The sequence below is a fragment of the Triturus cristatus genome, chromosome 10, assembly GCF_964204655.1.
Source record: "Triturus cristatus chromosome 10, aTriCri1.1, whole genome shotgun sequence".
Classification (NCBI taxonomy): domain Eukaryota; kingdom Metazoa; phylum Chordata; class Amphibia; order Caudata; family Salamandridae; genus Triturus; species Triturus cristatus.
The window spans coordinates 157,502,238-157,522,267 of NC_140593.1; the positions used below are offsets into that span (position 1 = coordinate 157,502,238).

General features: G+C 47.8%; 1 protein-coding gene across 5 annotated transcripts in view; it reads left to right on the plus strand.

Annotated features, from left to right (window-relative positions):
- KLF8 (KLF transcription factor 8) overlaps positions 1-18,894 on the plus strand; it is a 763,154-nt gene extending 744,260 nt beyond the window's left edge. For all 5 annotated transcript variants that reach the window (XM_085630698.1, XM_085630697.1, XM_085630699.1 and 2 more), the window contains 3 exons: positions 5,130-5,232; positions 5,867-6,003; positions 17,363-18,894. In XM_085630698.1, the coding sequence (XP_085486824.1) occupies positions 5,130-5,232; positions 5,867-6,003; positions 17,363-17,544 (422 nt within the window). In that variant the 3' untranslated portion in view covers positions 17,545-18,894. The remainder of the gene's footprint in view (positions 1-5,129; positions 5,233-5,866; positions 6,004-17,362) is intronic.
- The last annotated feature ends 1,136 nt before the right edge of the window (positions 18,895-20,030 follow it).

Genomic DNA, 20,030 nt, shown 5'->3' on the forward strand with positions numbered 1-20,030 from the left:
GCTACAACCAACGAAGACGTGGGAACACTGAATAGTAAATACTTTTTGTGATGTAGGAGTGAGAGTGGAAGGGTCGGATGTGAAAATAGTGAAGGCGATAGGTAAAAAATACCTGGTTATGTGGAAAAATAAACTTTAATGTTCCTACTAGCTGTTATCGTTAAAAGAGGGGAAGAACGGAGGTTCTGTGCTACAATGGGCTGTTACCTCCTCAGTCGACATGTTTCAAAGCCATCCCTCTGGCTTCTCATCAGGACCTAAGAAGATCCCTAAGCCGCTCTTAACTGTTAAAGATATGTTATTAAATATCACAGAACATTATATATGAGTGCATATCGCATTAAACATGCACAAAGTACTTTACCCTACTAGGTATGACTCTTGAACCAGGTCTATTTTGTACCCATCTAGTGCCCCATGAGCCTGTTCACGGGAGGGGGGGGAGCGCCTGTAGTCAAACATTCATCAAGGTCGCTCCCTCGCCAGGGTTTCTACCTCGCCGTGGCTCCGCTAGTCGGTCTGCAGTGCAGCAGTCATGATGGTGCCTCCTAGTGCAGCATTCTGGAAGCACTGCAAATAGTTGTCCTTGGGTTACCATGGCAATGGCAATGGGACTGATGTACACCTTGTCCTGCTCGAGGAGTGCAGTACCACTTGCAGAATCCATGCCGCAAAAGTAGGGACAACCACACATTGCAATCTCTCTCAGGGTAAGCCCAAGATGGCGGCCACCCTGAGTTTGTTCTTGACCTGCGCATGCATACACCCTTTGAGAGGATGTATGAGACACACCCAGCCGTGATTCACGCTGCTCCACAATAGAGAGACGCGGCCTTAGCTGCGTGGCCCCTTTGTTTGTACTCTTATGTAAAGAAAGGAGTAAGGCCTCGAGGGGATGAACAATTAGGCAGAATACACGCATTGGGTGGGGGCAGGGGTTTATACAGGTTTACAATTGTCTTTCAGTCGCCACAACCAGAAAGGCATGGTTTATTGTAGACACCACTGTCTATGCAGATGTCTGTATAGTTTTAACTCGCGTTTTATTACTTTTTCTTACAATGGATATTTTCAGTTATGCATTACATCATATCAAGTGTCTGTTCAGTGCATAGACACCTACTGTAAATATCCCTACAAATCAGTAGAACGAAGGCAATGAAACCTATGGGAACAATAAGACAAGACAACAACCATACCATACTTGATGCCTGATTACAAGTCAAACAGTAATCGTATAAAAACACAAACACCTGTGTTCGGCCGAAACAGCCTTACAGTTGTCTATGTATTACCAGTGCTTAATTTGAGCCGGTTGTTTCCGGTGCTTGACACTTAATTGTCAACACTGGCACGTTATAGTCTGCCACAAGGTGAAACTATCTGGCTAACAACAGTTAATTATTAATTCAGTGTACATTATAAATGACTATTACTTCCACCAAAGCCATTCTGTAGTGGGCTGGCCCCACGTGTGCAGGATGACAAGTAGACGCTGTAGACGTGGCCAGGTAGGAGTAGATGTAGTTTATTAAGATCATAGGTGTAGAAGTAGTAAACCCAGAACAGGCTCCACAATAGGCCCCAACATAGGCCCCAGCATTAGCCCCACCAGGAGCAGCCTCCTAGCTGCTCAGCCCATCTTCCCAACTGTCTCAGTCCCACACAGTATCTAAGCATTCCACCCACACTAACATTCTACGCGGAACACTGACACTGGCTGAGCAGCTAGGTACAGAATGAAGGGAACATAATAACATGACCTGAGGATACTACACATTCTTATAGCTTTGGGGGCCTGATGTAGTCTGAATCGTCACATTTGTATGAGTGTGATGGTTAGTAGTTGTGTTATTACTATCATTGACAGCATAGCGGGGCAATGAGCAAGCTGCAGTTTCCTCCTGACGAGAGCCTGGCCACTTTTTTTTTTTTTACGAATTAAGCACTACGTATTACCACAGCTGGTAAAAACAGGTGAGGCAAACCCCTGGCACACAGTCAGTCACCCAAAGCAGGTGTAATTGATTCTTGCCAAATGCCCCGGCAAAGAGAGAACCGTGCGCAGACACATTGTCATTTTGCTTCCCACATATTCTACATAATTGTCCGACGCGGTAATCCCAGGTGCAAAATTACCACCCCACCCGGCCTGGCAGTTCGGTTTAGACTGTTCCCATGAGGCACAGAGTCAAGACAAATTTGCATAGGGCTGGGTCCAAAATAGGGTGGCATAGTGAGCAAAAGAACAATGGACTTTACCCAGATCTCTTGATTGGGGGTGAATGTTTGGTTTACTCAGCATTCCGTCCATCATTTGTTGCTGTAGCACACGGCGCAGTGAAAAGCCATTCACAAAGGGTAACTGGTCTTCTTTCAATTACTTATTGATGTATTAGGGTGTTAGATGGGCACTAATGAGGCGATAACTTTGTCTATACAGTGTAAATGACAAATTAATAAAGTGATGCTGTCACAAAATGTGCTGCATCACGTTGCATAATATGCCCTTTCTTGCCGCATAATTTAGTAAACCCGGCTGCATAATTTGGTCTTTCCATGCCTTATAATGTCCTTGGTTCGTTATATAAAATTGCAACAACAAAAAAAGTCTAACTCCGGTCCTTTCTTGCGCTGTGTATTTGCTCCCAGATTAGACGCCTGACCCTCAGCTCCATTCATCAGGATATACAAACAGGAAGCGGTGGATGCCGGGAAGGTGACTGACCCTGGATGGGTCTGGGCCATGCTCCTGGGCTGGCAGAGCGCGAGGCCTCGGGTAGCTGCTCTCGGTGAGGCAGGCGGGGTGTCTGCTGCTTCCGTGTTGCCATGGAAGTTAAGTGCGCAGATCTCAGGAAAGCCTGAAGGCCGGGCGGCTCGGCAGGGGGCCGGGGACTTCATTAAATTGTATTAGAAGCGGTGGGCGAGCCGCAGAGAGAGGCCCGTACCTCACCGCTTCCGTCATGGAGGAAAGGTGGGGGAGGAGAGAGGCCCCAAGTAGAAGGGGGCATGATTAGAAGAGCCGTGCCCACTTACATTCCATAAACGACACGAAGCGCTGTATATATTTATGGCATGCCAGTGAAAATAATCATGGCCAAATAACACGTTATTTGGAACAGCTGTACTTGTATTTCTGCAGTGCAAAGATCAAATTCCACATCATCGCACTAAACCTATTGTCGTGCAAGGAAAGTAATTGTTGGCAAAAATTCAATCAGGCTAAGATTTATTTTACAAAAAAAAAACTTAACAGGAGGGAGCCGAGAGAGAGGGCTGTAGTTGTAAACAAGTCCCCCGTGTGGTTCCAGGTCAGCACTGCAGTGGAGGCGGAAGGATACATACATATAGCCAGTAGCATCAGGTGATGGGGAGTTATTCCACTGACAAGGCCATGACGTCATGGACAGAGCCTGAAGCCAAGGCTGAAAAAGGCCAGTTGAAGACACCCAGTGATTGAAAGGGGTGTAACTAGATCCCGCTTCAGGTACTGTTAGCAATAGGTCTGTTGAGAGCCTTGCTGTCAGTAGCCAGATGTAATCCATGCAAATTGTGCAAATTGTAGGATTCTCTACATATGACTATGTTGGCTAGTTTATAGAAATATATATTTTTTTGTTTTGTTAATTACTTTTGCCCGTCTGAAGAATCTGTAAGAAACTTTCCAGAAATAATCTGTAATTCATTTTCTATTGATTAAGAAAGTTTCTCAAAAGTTGGTCAATGGGAGAGCAAAGGAAGTTCAAATTATTGTTACCTCCATTTTAATTTCCATAGGACAGATTTGCTAAGACTACAGATGAACCCCTAGATAGAAAAATATTGGGTGAAGACAGGCCAGAGCCAAAGCAAACCAGGTGAAGAAGAGGGGTAGAAAATGCGCTTTTGTGGAAAAGTAAGCCATTGGCTGTGCCGTACGCAAGCTCACAGTTGTGTGGTAGGTTATAGACATATGTTTGGCTAGCCTTTTATGGCACGTGCAGCCAAAAATGCTTCAGTTGGTCTGTGAACCTCAGCAGAAGATTAATGGTTTGCACAGGTCCTGTCCACAGCGCAGGGCCTGCAGGTATGGTTTCTGGAGTAATGAGTTTGAGCTGCTGGGCACGAGACCTGACTGAAGACTACACCCTGTGTCTGCTGCAGCGGTGCCCAGTGGGTGGTGTGTGAGGTTCGTAGTGTCAGGCGTGGAGCATGTAGGGGATAGTCTCTGACCCCACCCTCTCTATAGCATGAACAGGGCATGGCCTTAGTCCATGTCTGCTACGTACGTAGGGCATATAGGACGAGCCAACACGCGGCCTTTACCCATTCCCTCTTTGCCACTCGCGCTGGAGCCTTGCGTACGCCTATGGGCCATGTTGTGTAGACATGCAGTTCTTTAAATCCTTGCTGGGACGAAGGGCCTCATTTAGATCTCGACGGATGGAATACTGCGTCACAAACGTGACGAGATATCCCGTCCGCCGTATTATGATCTACATATGATATAATGGGATCGTAATACAGCGAACGGGATATCCCGTCACGTTTGTGACGTAGGATTCCCCTCCGCCAAGATCTAAATCGGGCCCTAGGTTCTGGGTCAGCCATTGGCCCCCTGTGTTATTTGGTCAAACCCTTCCTCTTCCCAGCCTCTGGAACAGTTCTTCAGGTGAAGCTAAAATTGCTCTATGGGACTTGTTGTTTAACAGAGTTTAAATGGAAGCCTGCCATGCGTTCTTTTTATTATTCGGAATTCATGCTGACCCCAAGCCGACACCTCTCTTTCCCCTTTTGCCATAGTTGCTTTCCTTGTGGGCAATTGCCATTGTCTGGAGTAACTGGGCACCGAATCTGGCTGTTGAGTTTTATTTTCAGTGTCACAGCGGCGGTCAGGGACGCAGCTGGCAATGAAGAAGGCTAAACACTTGAAGAACCTACACATATTGGTGCACAGTGGTAAATAATAGGTCACAGTGGTGTTAATAGTAGCATACGGTTTGTGAGTTCATACTGTGTACGAGCTTTTCATAGAGTTGCCTGGAAAGTGGACGGCCATTTTGTTTTTCTGTAAGTGCTCCTGTGTGCCCTTGCTTGACGGCTGATTGGATATTGTCTGATTTTTTTTTTTCTCTTCTCTTTTTCTGCAGTGAAAATGGAGCCTGGCTCCATGTCACCGGTGGAGATTAACACAGATAGTGATGACAGCCTGGTGGACACCGCCGCCATGTCCTTTTCAGAGATACAGCGAGAGTGAGTATTGCATGATGTACCACCTCTATGAGCGAATACTGACCGCAGAAGTGCACAGAGCTAAAATCAAGTAACGTAGCACACCGGAGCAAAGTAGTCAAAAGATGACGGTGATGCGCGAGGCTGTGTTGAGCCCTGGTTGATATCATGGGGCACGGTCTAAGCCCAACCCCGAGGTGGGAGGAGTATGCAGACCAAGTGACTGTATAACATGTAATAAGTTGCAAAGTTAGTGTTACAAATGAGTTCCCCTTTTCCACATTTAGTGTAAGTCAAGCTTCTGGCTTGGATACTGTTTCCCAAGTTCTTGAATGACCGCAGTTCATGGATTGTGTGCGGAAACTGAAGAAAGAAAGCTACAAAAAGCAAAATAAACACCCATTATAGACTTGGGAAACCCTTTCAAAACTCAGTCTTTCTATTAAATGCATTAACTAGAGCTTAAAAGGGGAAACGCAGTTTGTTTGCAGACATTGATGATGTCTTTCATTTATCTTTGCAGCCTAATCTCTCCCCCTTCAGGCGATATTAGAGACTGCTCGCTTGGGGAGGAGGGTTGCATTCGTGGTAGAAGTAAAGGTCTAAAGATACGTTTCTATAACCATCCTCCTTTCTTTGTACTTCCTGTGTCTAGCGCTACGATGGGGCGGATGCGGCGATCAGAATCCCCAGATGGGAGGAAGAGACGGGTTCACCAGTGCGACTTTGATGGCTGCAACAAGGTGTACACAAAGAGCTCCCACCTGAAAGCACACAGACGAATACACACAGGTAAGCCTGGAGTTCAGGTGACCGGCCTCAGGTGGGACACCGGGAGTGATTTGTTAGCATTGTGTCTGGTGGCTTAGTAGACTATTGCATCCATTGTAGGGGCTTCTATTCAACCTCATAGTCACAGGTTCAAATCCTGGCGGGTCCACTCGGCCTTTCATCCTTCTGAGGTCAATAAAATGATTACCATTGAGTTGGATAACAATAAACATCTGTTATTCACCGCTAAGATACCGTAGGGTGAACGTGCTCTTTACAAATACACGTTATGCTGCAGTATGTTGGATGATGCCAAAGTCCCTACATATGAAAGCCAAGAAACCATTTCCTTTGTGTACATAGGCTGGCCTTCGTGTTGGTTCCAGGTTGCAGAATGTCAGTAGGCGTTCCACCACATCTTAGAAACAATATTTTTGTCCTCGATAGTCTTGACACAATATTGTAGCCACAGATATTTTTTCTCCAATATTTTGTGGAAACACCGCTCCAGTGAAGCCCATTCTGAGCTTGAGGTGCCACCTGGTGGCATAACTAGATGCGGACAAGTGGTTCCCAGCTTGAGCGCAACTAAACTTTGGAGTCATAAGGGCATCAGTGGCTCCTCCGCTGTGGCCGAGGAGCGTCGCCACCCGCCAGTAGCATAAAAAAGAAGAAAAATAAAACTATAATAAATCTGTTTTTTTTAAACGTTTTATTTTGTATTATGCCCGAGTCTTAGGGGTGGAGCTAAGAGGACGATAGGCACCGAAGGGAGTGGTGCGCCTTGCTATAGGTGCGCATGACGGTTTGGCCGGCTGCCTGTCTGGCCAAACTGTCATGCACACTGAAGCTCTCTCCAACCCAGCTGCGTTGCTGGGTTGGAGACCGCAAAGCACAGGCTTCCAGTCTCCCTGGAAGCGCAAATCCTCGGCGCGCAGGCCAACCCCGAAGCAGCTCTCATGCATGAGAGCAGCTTCAGGATTGGCCGCAGGGCAGTCTGGAAGCCTTCGCCTGCAATGGACAATGAGAGGAGAAGAAGACCGGCAACGCGGCAGTCTGCAGGCAAGTTTTTTTTCTTCTTTTGTTTTTCCTCCTTTTTTTGTTGTCATCTTCTCCCCCCCCCCCCCCCCCAACCATGCACCTTACCTCCGATACTGGCCGCTACTGCATAAGGGGAGTTCTGTGGTATTCTTGTGCTCAACACTGGAGCTCGCCTGAGCCACAAAAAATGGTAGCAGTGGTTTCCTGGCAATTTGATGATGAATGTATTATGTGCACACTACCCACTGAGCAGCATTCTAAACACTTTAAACTTAATGTAGGCCTTGACTCGTGTTGTCCACTCATCTATAGCAAAACATTTAAAGGTGAAACTAAATTTCAAAGAAAACATGAGATTTGGAAACACTGCAAATGACAAACAGATTGTTACAGGTAAGTAACGTTTTGCAGCGTGAATCTTTCTGGATTCACTATGCTGTGCATTATTCCGCGATCTTGTGGTTGGGTCCGGATTCGTAGTCTTTTCTTTGTTTTTTTTTTTTTTTTTGTAGCCCAGGTGGGCGTCGACATCCACCATTTGGTGCACCTCCCGTGACGTCGTCGTGCTTCCTGCGGAAGTCCCACCTTTGGGGCGCCATCTTCAGATTCTTTTTTCCGCCGTTGGGTCTGGATCGTCATCGGGAAGCTCCAGAAATTCACTCAGAGGAAGAAGGAGGAAAAGCGAGTTTCATCGATAGAATCAAGAGAAGACATCAGGAATAGAACAGATTTCATCAGGAGCGCGAAGAAAGAGGACCAGCGAGCTTTTTTCTTCGACAGCCTTGGAGAATGCATGCTCAGAGACCCTGAGCGAAATGGACAAGACGCCATTCAAGTTCTGCCCAAACTGCCACCACAAGTTCGCGCAGAAAGACCAGCATCTGGTCTGCAACCTCTGCCTACCGGTGGATCACCAGAGTATCGACTGCAACGCCTGCTCAGCCTTCGCGCCGAAGACACTCAGGGTGAGAGAGAGGCAGAGAAGAGCCAACGCCAACATGGATGGCAAAGGGAAACCCCCGACACTCTACGAGCTGGGCCTCGACACGGACGACGAGGACAACGTCGCCGAGACAGCCGAAAACTTCACGGTCGTAGAGACCGACAAGAAAAAAGAAGACGAGGTAAGAGAATCGTCGAGCGCAAATCAAAAAACACCTCGAAAACACGAGGGTGACTCGAGGAAAACTGAGTCAAGGTCCACGAAGGGAGCCCCGGCGCCGAAAACTTCGACGTCCAAAGGGGGAACTTCGGAAAAAAGGCCCAGCGGATCCTTACAAAAGGACTCCCTGGTGCAGAAAGACGCCGAAAGGCAAGGGTCGTCGAAATCATCCCATGAAACGGGCCGATCGACGCAGAAAGAACGTTCGACGTCGACGCAAGTTTCATCGAAAAGACCCGCGGTCGACGCCGAAAGCATCTCCGAAATGGAGAAAAAGAAGAGGCGGCTCGAGGCCGAAATGGAGAACATCCTTCAAAGGAAGAAGGAGTTCGACGCCAGGATGAAGGAATTCAAGATTCCAACGGTTTCATCGGCGGACGTCGTCGAGGTCGAAGACGAGTTCGACGCCGAAGGGCTGACAAGGGATCTCGAAGAAGAAGAGGAGCCCTATTATGAGGAAGAAGCCGAGGAAGAAGACCAACAGTCGTTCTTCGAATCGGCGGCATCTACCAGCAACGACGTCGAATGGCACGATCTCGACACCGAAAACCCGGAGGAGCCCGTGGACACGTACCCCTCGAGGCCTTCGCCACCCGACGACATCGGGGTATACAATATGGTGGTGAAGAGCGCAGCACTGGCCTTCGGCGTCAAACTCGACGAGGAGAGGCCGAAAGCCGACTTTCTCGTCGAAACACTGCTCCCCATCCAGACTAGGAGTCAGTTCCTCCCCATGCTAGAAAGCGTGATGAACCAGGGGAGAGAAGCCTTCAAGGAGCCTGCCACCTGCCGGTCGATCACGCCCAGGACAGAGAAGAAATATAAGCACTCCTCCCTGGACCCACCTTACATCAAGGGTAGCGTCACCGCAGACTCCATCATAGCCTCCACGGCCAGGAGAAGGGCCAACGTTCCAGCAACTTCGGGCCCACCTCCGGACAAAGAGAGCAGGAGGATCGACCTCACAGGCAGAAAGGTCGAGAGGAACGCCGCAATGCACTGGCGCATGGCGAATTCGAATGCACTCCTCAATAGACACCAATACCAACACTGGGATGAGATGGGGGAGCTAGTAAAGCACCTCCCCGAAGAATACCGCCAGAGAGCCTCTCACCTGGTGGATGAAGGCAAGAACATCGCCAACTCCTGTATAAAGACGGCGTTGGATGGGGCAGAGACTTCAGCAAGACTCATGGCCATAGGGGTCACAGAGAGGAGGCATGCATGGCTAAGAATCTCGGGATTCAAACCGGAAGTGCAGAACAACATCCTCGGCACCCCCTTCAACGGAGAGACACTGTTCGGAGCAACGGTGGACGAAAAGCTCACCCAGCTCAAGAAGGAAAACGAGACAGCGAGGTCCATGGGGGCCCTACAGCTGAGGGGAATGAGACGAGGTAATCCCTCGAGGAGACCCTACGGTAGGGGTGCAAGCCAACAAGGGACATCGCACCAGGCGTTCCAACAAGGCCAGCAGGGCGAAGGTCACGGACAAAGTCAGCAGAAGCAAAGCTGGCAATATCAACCTCGGGGCCAGTCCTTTCGCGGGAGAGGGAACGGACGTGGCCAAAGGAGGAGAGGGGGCGATCAGCCCTCCTCGAAGTGACTCAGCACGCAAGAAGACGCCTACCCTCGTCAGGTCCCCAAGGGTGAGGCGCAAAAAAGTGTCATCAGGGGGAAGAGAAGATTCAAGAGCCTACGAGCATACGTCACCAGTAGGCGGAAGGCTGAGGTTCTACCTTCAGGAGTGGCGGCGTATAACCACAGACAAGTGGTTACGGAACATCGTGCAGTACGGATACTGCGTAGACTTGGAGAAAAGACCTCCAAACAGGAAACCGAAGGGAAGACAGAGATCGGCCCAAGAACTGGCAATACTCAGAGAAGAAACGCGGAAACTCCTACAAAAGGGAGCCATAGAGGCAGTGCCGTTCGGGGAACGCAACAAAGGGGTCTACTCAAACTACTTCGTGGTTCCGAAGGTAGACGGAGACCTCAGACCCATACTGGACCTCCGTTACCTAAACAAGTTCATAAGAACGCAAAGGTTCAAAATGACTTCACTGCAGGAGGTACTGCCACAGATAAGAGAAGGGGACTTCATGGTCACCGTGGACCTCAAGGATGCCTACCTTCACATCCCAATAAACAGAAGGCACAAGGGCCTTCTAAGATTCAACATCGAACAGGAACACTACCAGTTCACAACCCTGGCCTTCGGATTAAAATCAGCGCCAAGGGTCTTTACAAAATGCCTGTCGGCGGTAGCGGCACACCTACGAAAGCAGGGCATACACGTATACCCATACTTGGACGACTGGCTGGTCAAGGCAAACTCACGCGAGAAGTGCGAGAGGCACGCAAAACGCGTAACAGACACCCTCACAAATCTGGGATTTTCCATCCACTGGGGAAAATCATCGCTGGAACCGGAACAGGTAAAGATTTTCCTGGGGGCAAAGATCAACTCCCTCAACAGTACAGTAGTGCCCAGCGACAGGAGGACAGATGCCCTACTGAAGGAGACGCAGCTCTACCAGAAGGGGCGAGCTCTGACAGTGAGGGTGGTGAGCAAGATGATGGGGATGATGGCGTCCTGTATCCAGCTGGTGCCGAATGTACGCCTGCACATGAGACCATTCCAGGAATGGCTGCAACAGCAATGGTCACAAGCAAACGGAAGTTGGGAGGATCTAGTGGTTGTTACGCACGCAGTGCAGGAGGAGATAACTTGGTGGAACAGACACAACATAACAACGGGGAGAAGCCTGACACCACCAAGCCCAACAGTGACCATTACCACGGACGCATCGCAGAAGGGATGGGGAGCGCACATGGACAACCTCAGAGTGAGGGGTCTATGGGCTCCAGCAGACGCGGTCCGCCACATCAACTACCTCGAGTTGAAAACGATACTGCTAACCCTGAAGGCATTCCAGAGACACCTGTGCGGCCAGAGGGTGTTGGTACAGACAGACAACACCACGGCGATGTTCTACATCAACAAACAAGGGGGGACACAGTCGTTTCCCCTCTCATCCCTAGCTCAGGAGATTTGGAGATGGGCCATACCTCTCAAGATAGATCTACTGGCAATTCACCTACCAAGGAAGGACAATGTGGAGGCAGACTGGCTGAGCAGGCAGACGTCAGCATCGCACGAGTGGGAGCTCAATGGCCAGGAAACGGAGAAAATCTTCCGGAGATGGGGGACTCCCACAATAGACCTATTTGCAACACGCCACAATGCAAAATGCCAAAGCTTCGCGTCCAGGCAACCAGATCAGCAATCCAAGGGAAATGCCCTATGGATAAGCTGGTGGAGGACATTTGCCTACGCCTTTCCACCGATACCCCTGTTGCACAGAGTGCTCGACAAGTGCAGAACCAGCAACATGACTCTGATCCTGGTGGCCCCACAGTGGGCGAGGCAGACATGGTTCTCACAGATTCAAGAAATGGCGCAAGGCAATCCGTACAGGTTCGAGAGGAGAAAAGACCTGCTCTCAATGCAAAACGGGGAGGTCCTGCACCCAGAGCCAGAGACACTCAACCTAGCAGCATGGCTCCTGAAGACCTAGAGTTCGCACACCTAAGATTACCTCAGAGCACTATGCGAGTGCTACGGGAGGCAAGGAAACCTACCACAAGAAAGTGCTACAGCGCAAAGTGGAAGAGATTCACGGTGTGGTGCAGGAAAAAGGGCCTGCAAAACAGAATGACAAGAGACTCAACTGTGCTGAGGTACCTCACACACCTTCTAAAGAGTAACCTCTGCTCGAGCTCCCTAAGGGTGCACCTAGCAGCGATCGTTGCCTACACCAGAGGTGAGAAGGGTGGAAGTTTCTTCAGCTCGCAGGTGGTGAAGAGATTCATGGAGGGAGCCAAAAGAATGGCACCCCCGAAAAGGTTGCCGCCGCCGGCATGGAATTTAAACGTGGTTCTGACGGAGCTCATGAAGGCGCCGTTTGAACCCATTCACAAGGCCAATCTACAAATGTTGACGATGAAAACTGCCTTTCTAGTGGCCATAACCTCACTACGCAGGGTGAGCGAGCTTCAAGCACTAACGCTACAGGAGCCCTACATTCAAATTCACAAGGACAGGGTAGTCCTGAGGACGGACCCACACTTCATGCCCAAGGTAGTGTCGGCGTTCCACATGAATCAGAGTATCCAGATACCGAGTTTCTTCCAAAACCCGACTACAAACGCAGAAAAGGCCCTGCACACCCTCGATGCCAGAAGAGCGGTGATGCACTACATTGAAAGAACCAAGGAACTCAGGAAGTCGAAGCAGCTGTTTGTGTCCTTTGCTACTAGCTTCATGGGTAGACCAGTGACCAAGGGCACCATCGCTAGGTGGATTGCCCTCACTATTCAATTCTGTCACAAACAGGCTGGACAGGAGCTAACGGAGGGGCCCCAAGCTCACTCCACAAGGAAGAAGGGGGCCACAGTTGCCTTCCTGGCAAACACGCCCATCCAAGACATTTGTCTCGCAGCAACTTGGGCATCTGTGCACACGTTCACAAAGCACTACTGCGTGGACATTCAAATGAATAAGGAAGCACAGGTCGGACAGAAGGTGGTACAACACATTTTCAACGACCAGCGATCATCTTCCACCCAGCCACCACAAAAATAGGAAAACCGCTACAAAGTCTATGCACAGCATAGTGAATCCAGAAAGATTCACGCTGCAAAACGAAAAGTTTCTTACCTGTCGGTGTAGTTTTGCAGCTTGAAGATCTTTCTGGATTCACTAGCGAACCCACCCACCTCCGCCAGGAAGATGAGGCTGGAGGAAGAGGGGGTGAAATGGATAGGATCAAATAAGTGGATACGTACAGAAATATGGACAAAAGGATTAATCTATCGCCTAGGGTTAAAAAAAAAAAAAAAAAACAGGGAAAAAAGAACCCGAAGATGGCGCCCCAAAGGTGGGACTTCCGCAGGAAGCACGACGACGTCACGGGAGGTGCACCAAATGGTGGACGTCGACGCCCACCTGGGCTACAAAAAAAAAAAAAAAACAAAGAAAAGACTACGAATCCGGACCCAACCACAAGATCGCGGAATAATGCACAGCATAGTGAATCCAGAAAGATCTTCAAGCTGCAAAACTACACCGACAGGTAAGAAACTTTTCGTTTTCCTGAACATAGTCTTGTATCCTGCATTTAAACCAGAGTAATTAGCACTAAAACATTAATTAAAAAACTTAACAAGCTCCTATAGTTCTGTCGTCCGTGTATTAGGGTACACCTGTCAAACTGAACAGTTGTTGTGATGATCTAAAATGTTGGGTAATCGATGCTTCCTACAACTGCGCCTTTAACACTAAATATCGCTTATAGCACGGAGTTTGCACAGTAGCCTTTCTAGCAACTCTTTTCGTCTGGAACCCCTTGGAGGTGGAGAAAAGTTGTTTCCTGAAGAGATCCTGAAATGCCCAAAGTCAAAAGCTTTGAATTACACAGTAATCTCTTATCGTACTGGCGAAGGTGCTTGTTCTTTTTAAGGACTGCACTGAGTATTTTTTCTCTTCTTCCATAGCTCAGTCTTTTCATGATATTATCCAAGCAGCCATATTCTGTCTTTAACTCCGGATGTCTTCTCGCTCTGTTCACTGTTATCTTTGAAAATTCTGCCCTTGTCTGTCCGCTCTTTTCCTTGCACCCTTTCTTTACTATTATTTTCTCTGTGGTGCTCTTTATTGTTTTCTCTTCCCACATCGTAGCTATTTTCCACGACTTTCATTTTCAGTGGCTATTTTTCACAACTCTCTCTTTAAGCAGCTGTTTCCCACAACTTTCTCTTTGAGCGACTGTTTTCTCTGACTGGGCCGGATTTAGAGTTTGGAGGCTGTGACATTCCGTCGCAAATGTAACGGGCCGCCTGTCCGCCATATTACAAGTGCCATAGGATATAATGCATTTGTAAAACCTCCGAGATACCCTCTCAGGTGATTACTGCGCTATATAAATCAATATACCATAGCATAATATGGTGGAAAGGACATCCGTCACATTTGTGATGGAGTATTTCATGTCACAAACACTAAATCAGGGCCTAACACTTCAAGCAGCTGTTTTCTTCAACTCCCACTTCCAGCAGCTGTTTTTCAGCAGTCCAGTGTCCCTAATATATGCCCATTTCTCACAGCCCACGCCACCGGCCTCCCGGTTTGGCTTGTTGTACTCATCCCCTCTTCTATGTAGGGCGACTTGATGTTATGGATTTGCCAGTTTAATTCTTATATTAGAACATCTGAAAAGAGGCCTCTATTGAAGAGGTTTTATTGTTATAGAGTTCTTCACGCTGGGTTAAGGCTGCACATTATATTTGTAAGCTTTTCACCACTGCCTGGACGATAAGATACATTAAAAAAAAAAAGCCGTGATCTCCCTTTTGGCAACTGTGCATTAGAAGGTATGACGACTTTAAACAACATAGAAATGTCGAGAATTGGCTCAAAACTTGGTGCCTGCGATTCCTTGTGCATGGAAAGGAGGGTCAGTGGAATTATGTGATTCTGCAGCCAGGGCGTTTTGGTGTAGTTATGGATCTGCCACATAATCCATCATCTACTGAAGAGGGTTGGGCTCAGTGATGAGCCTTGTGGTACACCGAAGGTGATGTTCTTAAGGAGCGAGGAGTAGGGCGGGAGGATGACCTTCTGCGTTCTTCCTGTGAGGTAGGATGTGATCCACTGGAGGGCTGCTCCTCGAATGCCGATCTGGTGAGGTCTGTTTCGCAGTGTGAGGTGGGATACGGTGCAGAAGGTTGCTGAGAAGTCGAGGAGGATGAGGGCTACTGTTTCCCCATGGTCCAACAGCATTCTGATGTCATCTGTGGCTGCCATTAGGGCTGTCTTGGTGCTGTGGTTTGCTCTGAAGCCTGATTGGGAGGGGTCCAGAAGGTTGTGGTTCTCAAGATGTCTGGTGACCCGGATGTTGATGGCTTTTTTGATTACTTTGGCAGGAAAAGGGAGCAGACAGATAGGTTGGTAGTTCCCCTGGGGCTACGGATGGCTGCTTCAGCAGTGGCTTCACGTCGACATTTTTCCATTTCTGGGGGGAGTGGGCCATGGTGATAGAGGAGTTGAGGATCTTGGTGAGATCTTTGCTGATGGGTCGATGGCCAAGGTTGAAATTATGTTGTGGGCAGGGGTCTGCTGGGGCCCTGACTCGATGGATGTCACGATGGACCTGCTTATTGCTATACTTGGGTGTTTAACTGGTACTAATGAGGTGAAACCTTTTACCAAGACAGTTCTAACGTGTATAAATGACAAAATAATGAAGTAATGCATGCATTAAGCTGCATAACTTGCCATTTCATGCCAGTTAATTTAGTCAACCATGCTGTCTAATTCCAGTGGCCCTAATGAAAAGGCACCTTACAACCATGAAATTGGCCACGCCCAGAAATTAGCTTTTCATGATAAGGCTCTCTTCATTGGAGAGTGTCCGCTTTAACGCTGTGCATCGTCCTCAATTCTTTATCTGTAGCAGCTGAATTCAGTATTGGTTGGCGAAGCCGAATGTGCATGTAACCTATAGGTTTCCAAGTGACACGTGTATGTTATAGGTTCGCGAGCTGCACACGCCATTCAGCATTGGTTTATTGTATTTTTCGCTGCAGGGTTTTCTTAGACTCTCACCTGTAGTATAATTGTGTCTGTCCATGTTCACAAATAACCTTCAAAGGTTTGAGAACTAATGGGTATAGACACAGGGGTCTCTGTAATTAGGCCCCTTGGGAAGTCCTGTTCCATTCCACAATTCCCTGCGATTCCACACCTTCAGAATGTCTTGCTGAGCGTATTCATGACACCAGCCAGTGGCGGCTGATGTATACGGGTGTGAGGGGCGCGGCCTCCACTGTTCATAGGAAGGGAGAGAGAAGAGAGGCAGGAATACAGAAGCAGCTCAGCGGAATAAGGGCTGCTCCATTTAAATTAGTCTCAAGATTTTTTTGTTTTTGTTTTCTGCTTTGTGGGAGCGACTACGCATGTGCCATTCAACGCCCTCTGTCGCCCTCTAGGCACAGGCAATGGTAATTATGTTAGGTGTGAGGCAGGGTCTTGTTTTAGCCACTTCCATCTTGATTGCCTCAGGATTCATTCACTCTTATCTGGCCCAGGGCGATGTCAGCAAAGTTCCATTGAGAATCGAAAGCTGGGGCAGGACTGACTGACTGGCTGAGTCAGGTAGGAGTGGGTGGTTTTGGGTAGTTGGCTCCTCCCATCCTTATGTTTTCATCAATGGTTGTGAGGGAGGAGTCTACAGGAAAGCCAGTCTGTGCTTCTGGTACATTCTTCCCTCGTGTGGCGGTATCGTTCGATTCCTGCTCCAGTGGAGAGTCCTTTCCTCATACGGGCGAGTGCTCTAAACGTCGGTGTCATGCCTGCTCCAGTCCTTTTTGCTCTGAGATCGCTTGGATCACATCCATTAGACTGTCCATGCGACGGTGATCCGCACTAGTCAGTCATCCAGTTCACTGCTGCAGAACAGGTTCTCTTTCCCTTATGTGACTGCAACACGGAGTGTGACGAGGCAACAGTAAACAGTGCTGTCTTCGGCATCGCCCTCCTTGCTGCTGCAGTCTCACATCAGCTCAACATCCTGTAAATATAGGCAAATCTCTTCATCTCTCTTTCCTAAAAAATGAATGTACTCTTGTGTAATGTAACTTGTGCACATTTAAAGCGCTCCAAAAACTTCAGGGTGAGTTCCCGCTATATAAAACAAGCAAAGCACGAACGGGCCCTGCTGCAGTAAACTGTACGGCTGACTGGTGTTGAAATGTATCTGTTTGTGCCCGCGCACCTTCCATCCCCTCAAATAAAGCATTGAAATAATGTGGAGTTATCATGTAAAGTTCATCTTGCCTCCACTTTCTAAAGTCACCAGCCGCTACTGACATCAGCTGAGACTTAATTGCATTTTCATACCTGGTGGGGAGGCGGGTCGGTTGCACGTGATACACGATGCAAAATCAATGTTACAGGTAAGCATTTTATTTCTACTAATTTTTTTGAATTGTTCTCATTAATTCAACTTCATATATCTGCCTAATTATAGCTGACCTATGCACAATGCAGTAAATCTATAACCGAGTCCATCAATCAGTGTGCTAAACTCTTCTCTTCCTTCTTGCATCCTGCAGGGGAGAAGCCCTACAAGTGCACCTGGGACGGTTGCACCTGGAAGTTTGCACGTTCTGACGAGCTCACCAGGCATTTCCGCAAGCACACGGGTATCAAGCCGTTCCGCTGCATGGACTGCGACCGCAGCTTCTCGCGATCTGACCACCTGGCGCTGCACCGCCGTCGACACGTCATGATGTGAGCAGATCGTCTCCGGCGCTCGGGAGAGGCGAAGAGAGGACGAGAAAAGAACAGAGAGGAGGAGAGATGGGGAGACCGCACAGGAGGCCCACGTGGTTGGTCCACGTCCAACCGATGGCCCTCCCACTCCCCGGCATGATTCAGCCAATCACTGGCTGAATTCCAACCTGGCACCCATGGTTGCCCTCAAATTTGAGAAGAAATGTTTTTTTTTTAATTCTGAAAAAACAGAACAATGGACTTTGCAGACTGTGAATTCACTCAGTTCCTTTCTCTCTTTCAATTCCTCTTTTTTTCTTATTTTGTTCTTGATTTCCTTTCTCTCTTCCCTCCCTCAGGGCTCCAGGATGACTGGAAAACAAAAAATCGCAGTATTCCTTAGACATGCTTACTTTTTTCATCACACATGTCAAGCATTTCTGTCATCGAACAAATACACAAAAGTGTAAGGCCTGGAGTACGCCTGAACTGAAGGGACAACGGTGGCAGCCATTGAGGGCATAGTGAGCGGTTGTTACGGACACATGCACTGTCGCTCGCGTTTGCACGCACAGAAACCCCCTGGCCCGCCACCAAGTACCTTCCAGGGCTTTGGCCAGTGGAAAAAAAAAGCACAGAAATTTGACATTCAAAGGACAAAAAATGCACGCCTGTGATGGACCTCCTCAGTGCATCAGGAGAATAAATGAAAACGTTTTTTGCCAAATTGACTTTCATTTAATAAATTCTTCTTCTTTTGTTGTGGACTGAGTATAAAGGGTGGAGGGTGGTTGGAGGGTGGGAAGGGAGTGGGATTATATGTGGAATTGCCAGGCAAGCTGCTGCAATATTTGTGAAAGGGGGTTTGTCGTCTGTTCTCCAGGGTTTATGGTACCATGTAGACATGTATTAGATGGCGTGGGCCATCACAGTCTTGCCTCTCCATCAAATCCCACATGTGAATTTATGCACTTTGAGCAGCGGGACAGTTTACAAGGGTCTCTTAAAAAAAGGTCTCTCCTACCCTTTCCCTCTTCCACCTTGGCCCTCACCTACCCTTCTGTCACCCCAAAGTGGTGGAAAACACAAGGACTCAAAAGTAACCTCTGTGTCTCAGCTGTGTGATGGCACAGTGTATGGGAATAAAGTAAGATACACTTTTGGCTGTTGGTCCTGTTTTAAGAAGGGCTCTCTGCTTGCCAGAGAAACTGGCATTTCTGTGTAACACGAGACTGTGATAAATGTGGAGCACGTATGTAGACACGGTGGGAGACGTGAGGATTGTTGGTGGGTGGGCGTTTCCGCTCATTCTGCAATCATAACTTTGGAAATAAAGAAATGTCTAGATTAAAAAAGGAAGCCTGGACACAAACCTTTCAAGAGTTTTTATGGTTATTTAATTTTAGTTTTTAATGCTCGCTTCTAATATTTCCGCCATCATACGGACCAGCTCTCGAGGATGACACATGGACCACATGTACTGTTGGTTGCCAGTAATTTTTGCTGATCGGTAAGTAGATCAAGAAACAGAGGCTTCAGAAGCTGCATTTTACATTATAGGGAGAGGGCTACATCCACCTAATGGTTGATGTCCAAGACACTTTCTGGACCCCACCACTAGACAGCGGAATAATGCATAGCATGTGGATTCAGAAAACTCTTCAAGCTGCAAAATTACTGGTACTGACATGTAACCATTCGCAATATGCTTTGTAAACTCATCAGTTCTAGTTTTTGCCTCAACTTTTCTTGTGTAAAAGACTTTACAAGTGGTTTCTTTCCATTAGGTGAACACCTGTTCCCCTACTTGTCCATTCAGCCTCATCACCTGCACCAGAGCCACTGGGGCAGCATACGGTTTTTAGTTTCTCAACCAGCCATTTCATGCCACCACTGAAACGGGTAATAAAGCCAAAGCTATCAAAGAACTGGTTGGGAGCCCAGGTCTGTTAAATTCTCTCTGAGGCCCTTTTTTTTGTTTTCAACAACCTTTATTGAGTTTTCTTACTTTGAAGTAACAAAAAAGCAAACAAAAATAAGAACACATATGAGCTAACACATCATTCCAGATGTTTGCTATGGACATTTATACAATTGTGTTTACAAGCATTATGGAGAGTTTGTCCTTCTAAAACTGACAAATACGATATTTGACTGTATACACTATCCAATTATGCTCATACAAAATAATAATAGTGATGAGGTGCGCGGGGACGCACTAGCTAGTGCAGCCATGTGCTTTATAAATTTGATTGATGATAACATAACCTAATATATACTATAATACAACATTATGACCGATAAAAGTAATTAATGAGTCTTGTGTAGGTATCCGCTGGGGATACGAGTGATGAGGGAAATCCTGGTGAGTGTCTCTAGATGGATCACCACTACAAGTAAAGGAACGACCACTAAGAAGGAAGCATCTTGAAGGCTCCTCACCAGGGTCACACAACATGGCAGAGAAAGACTTTAAACCAACGCACAAGAGACGTAAACCGGATCCAC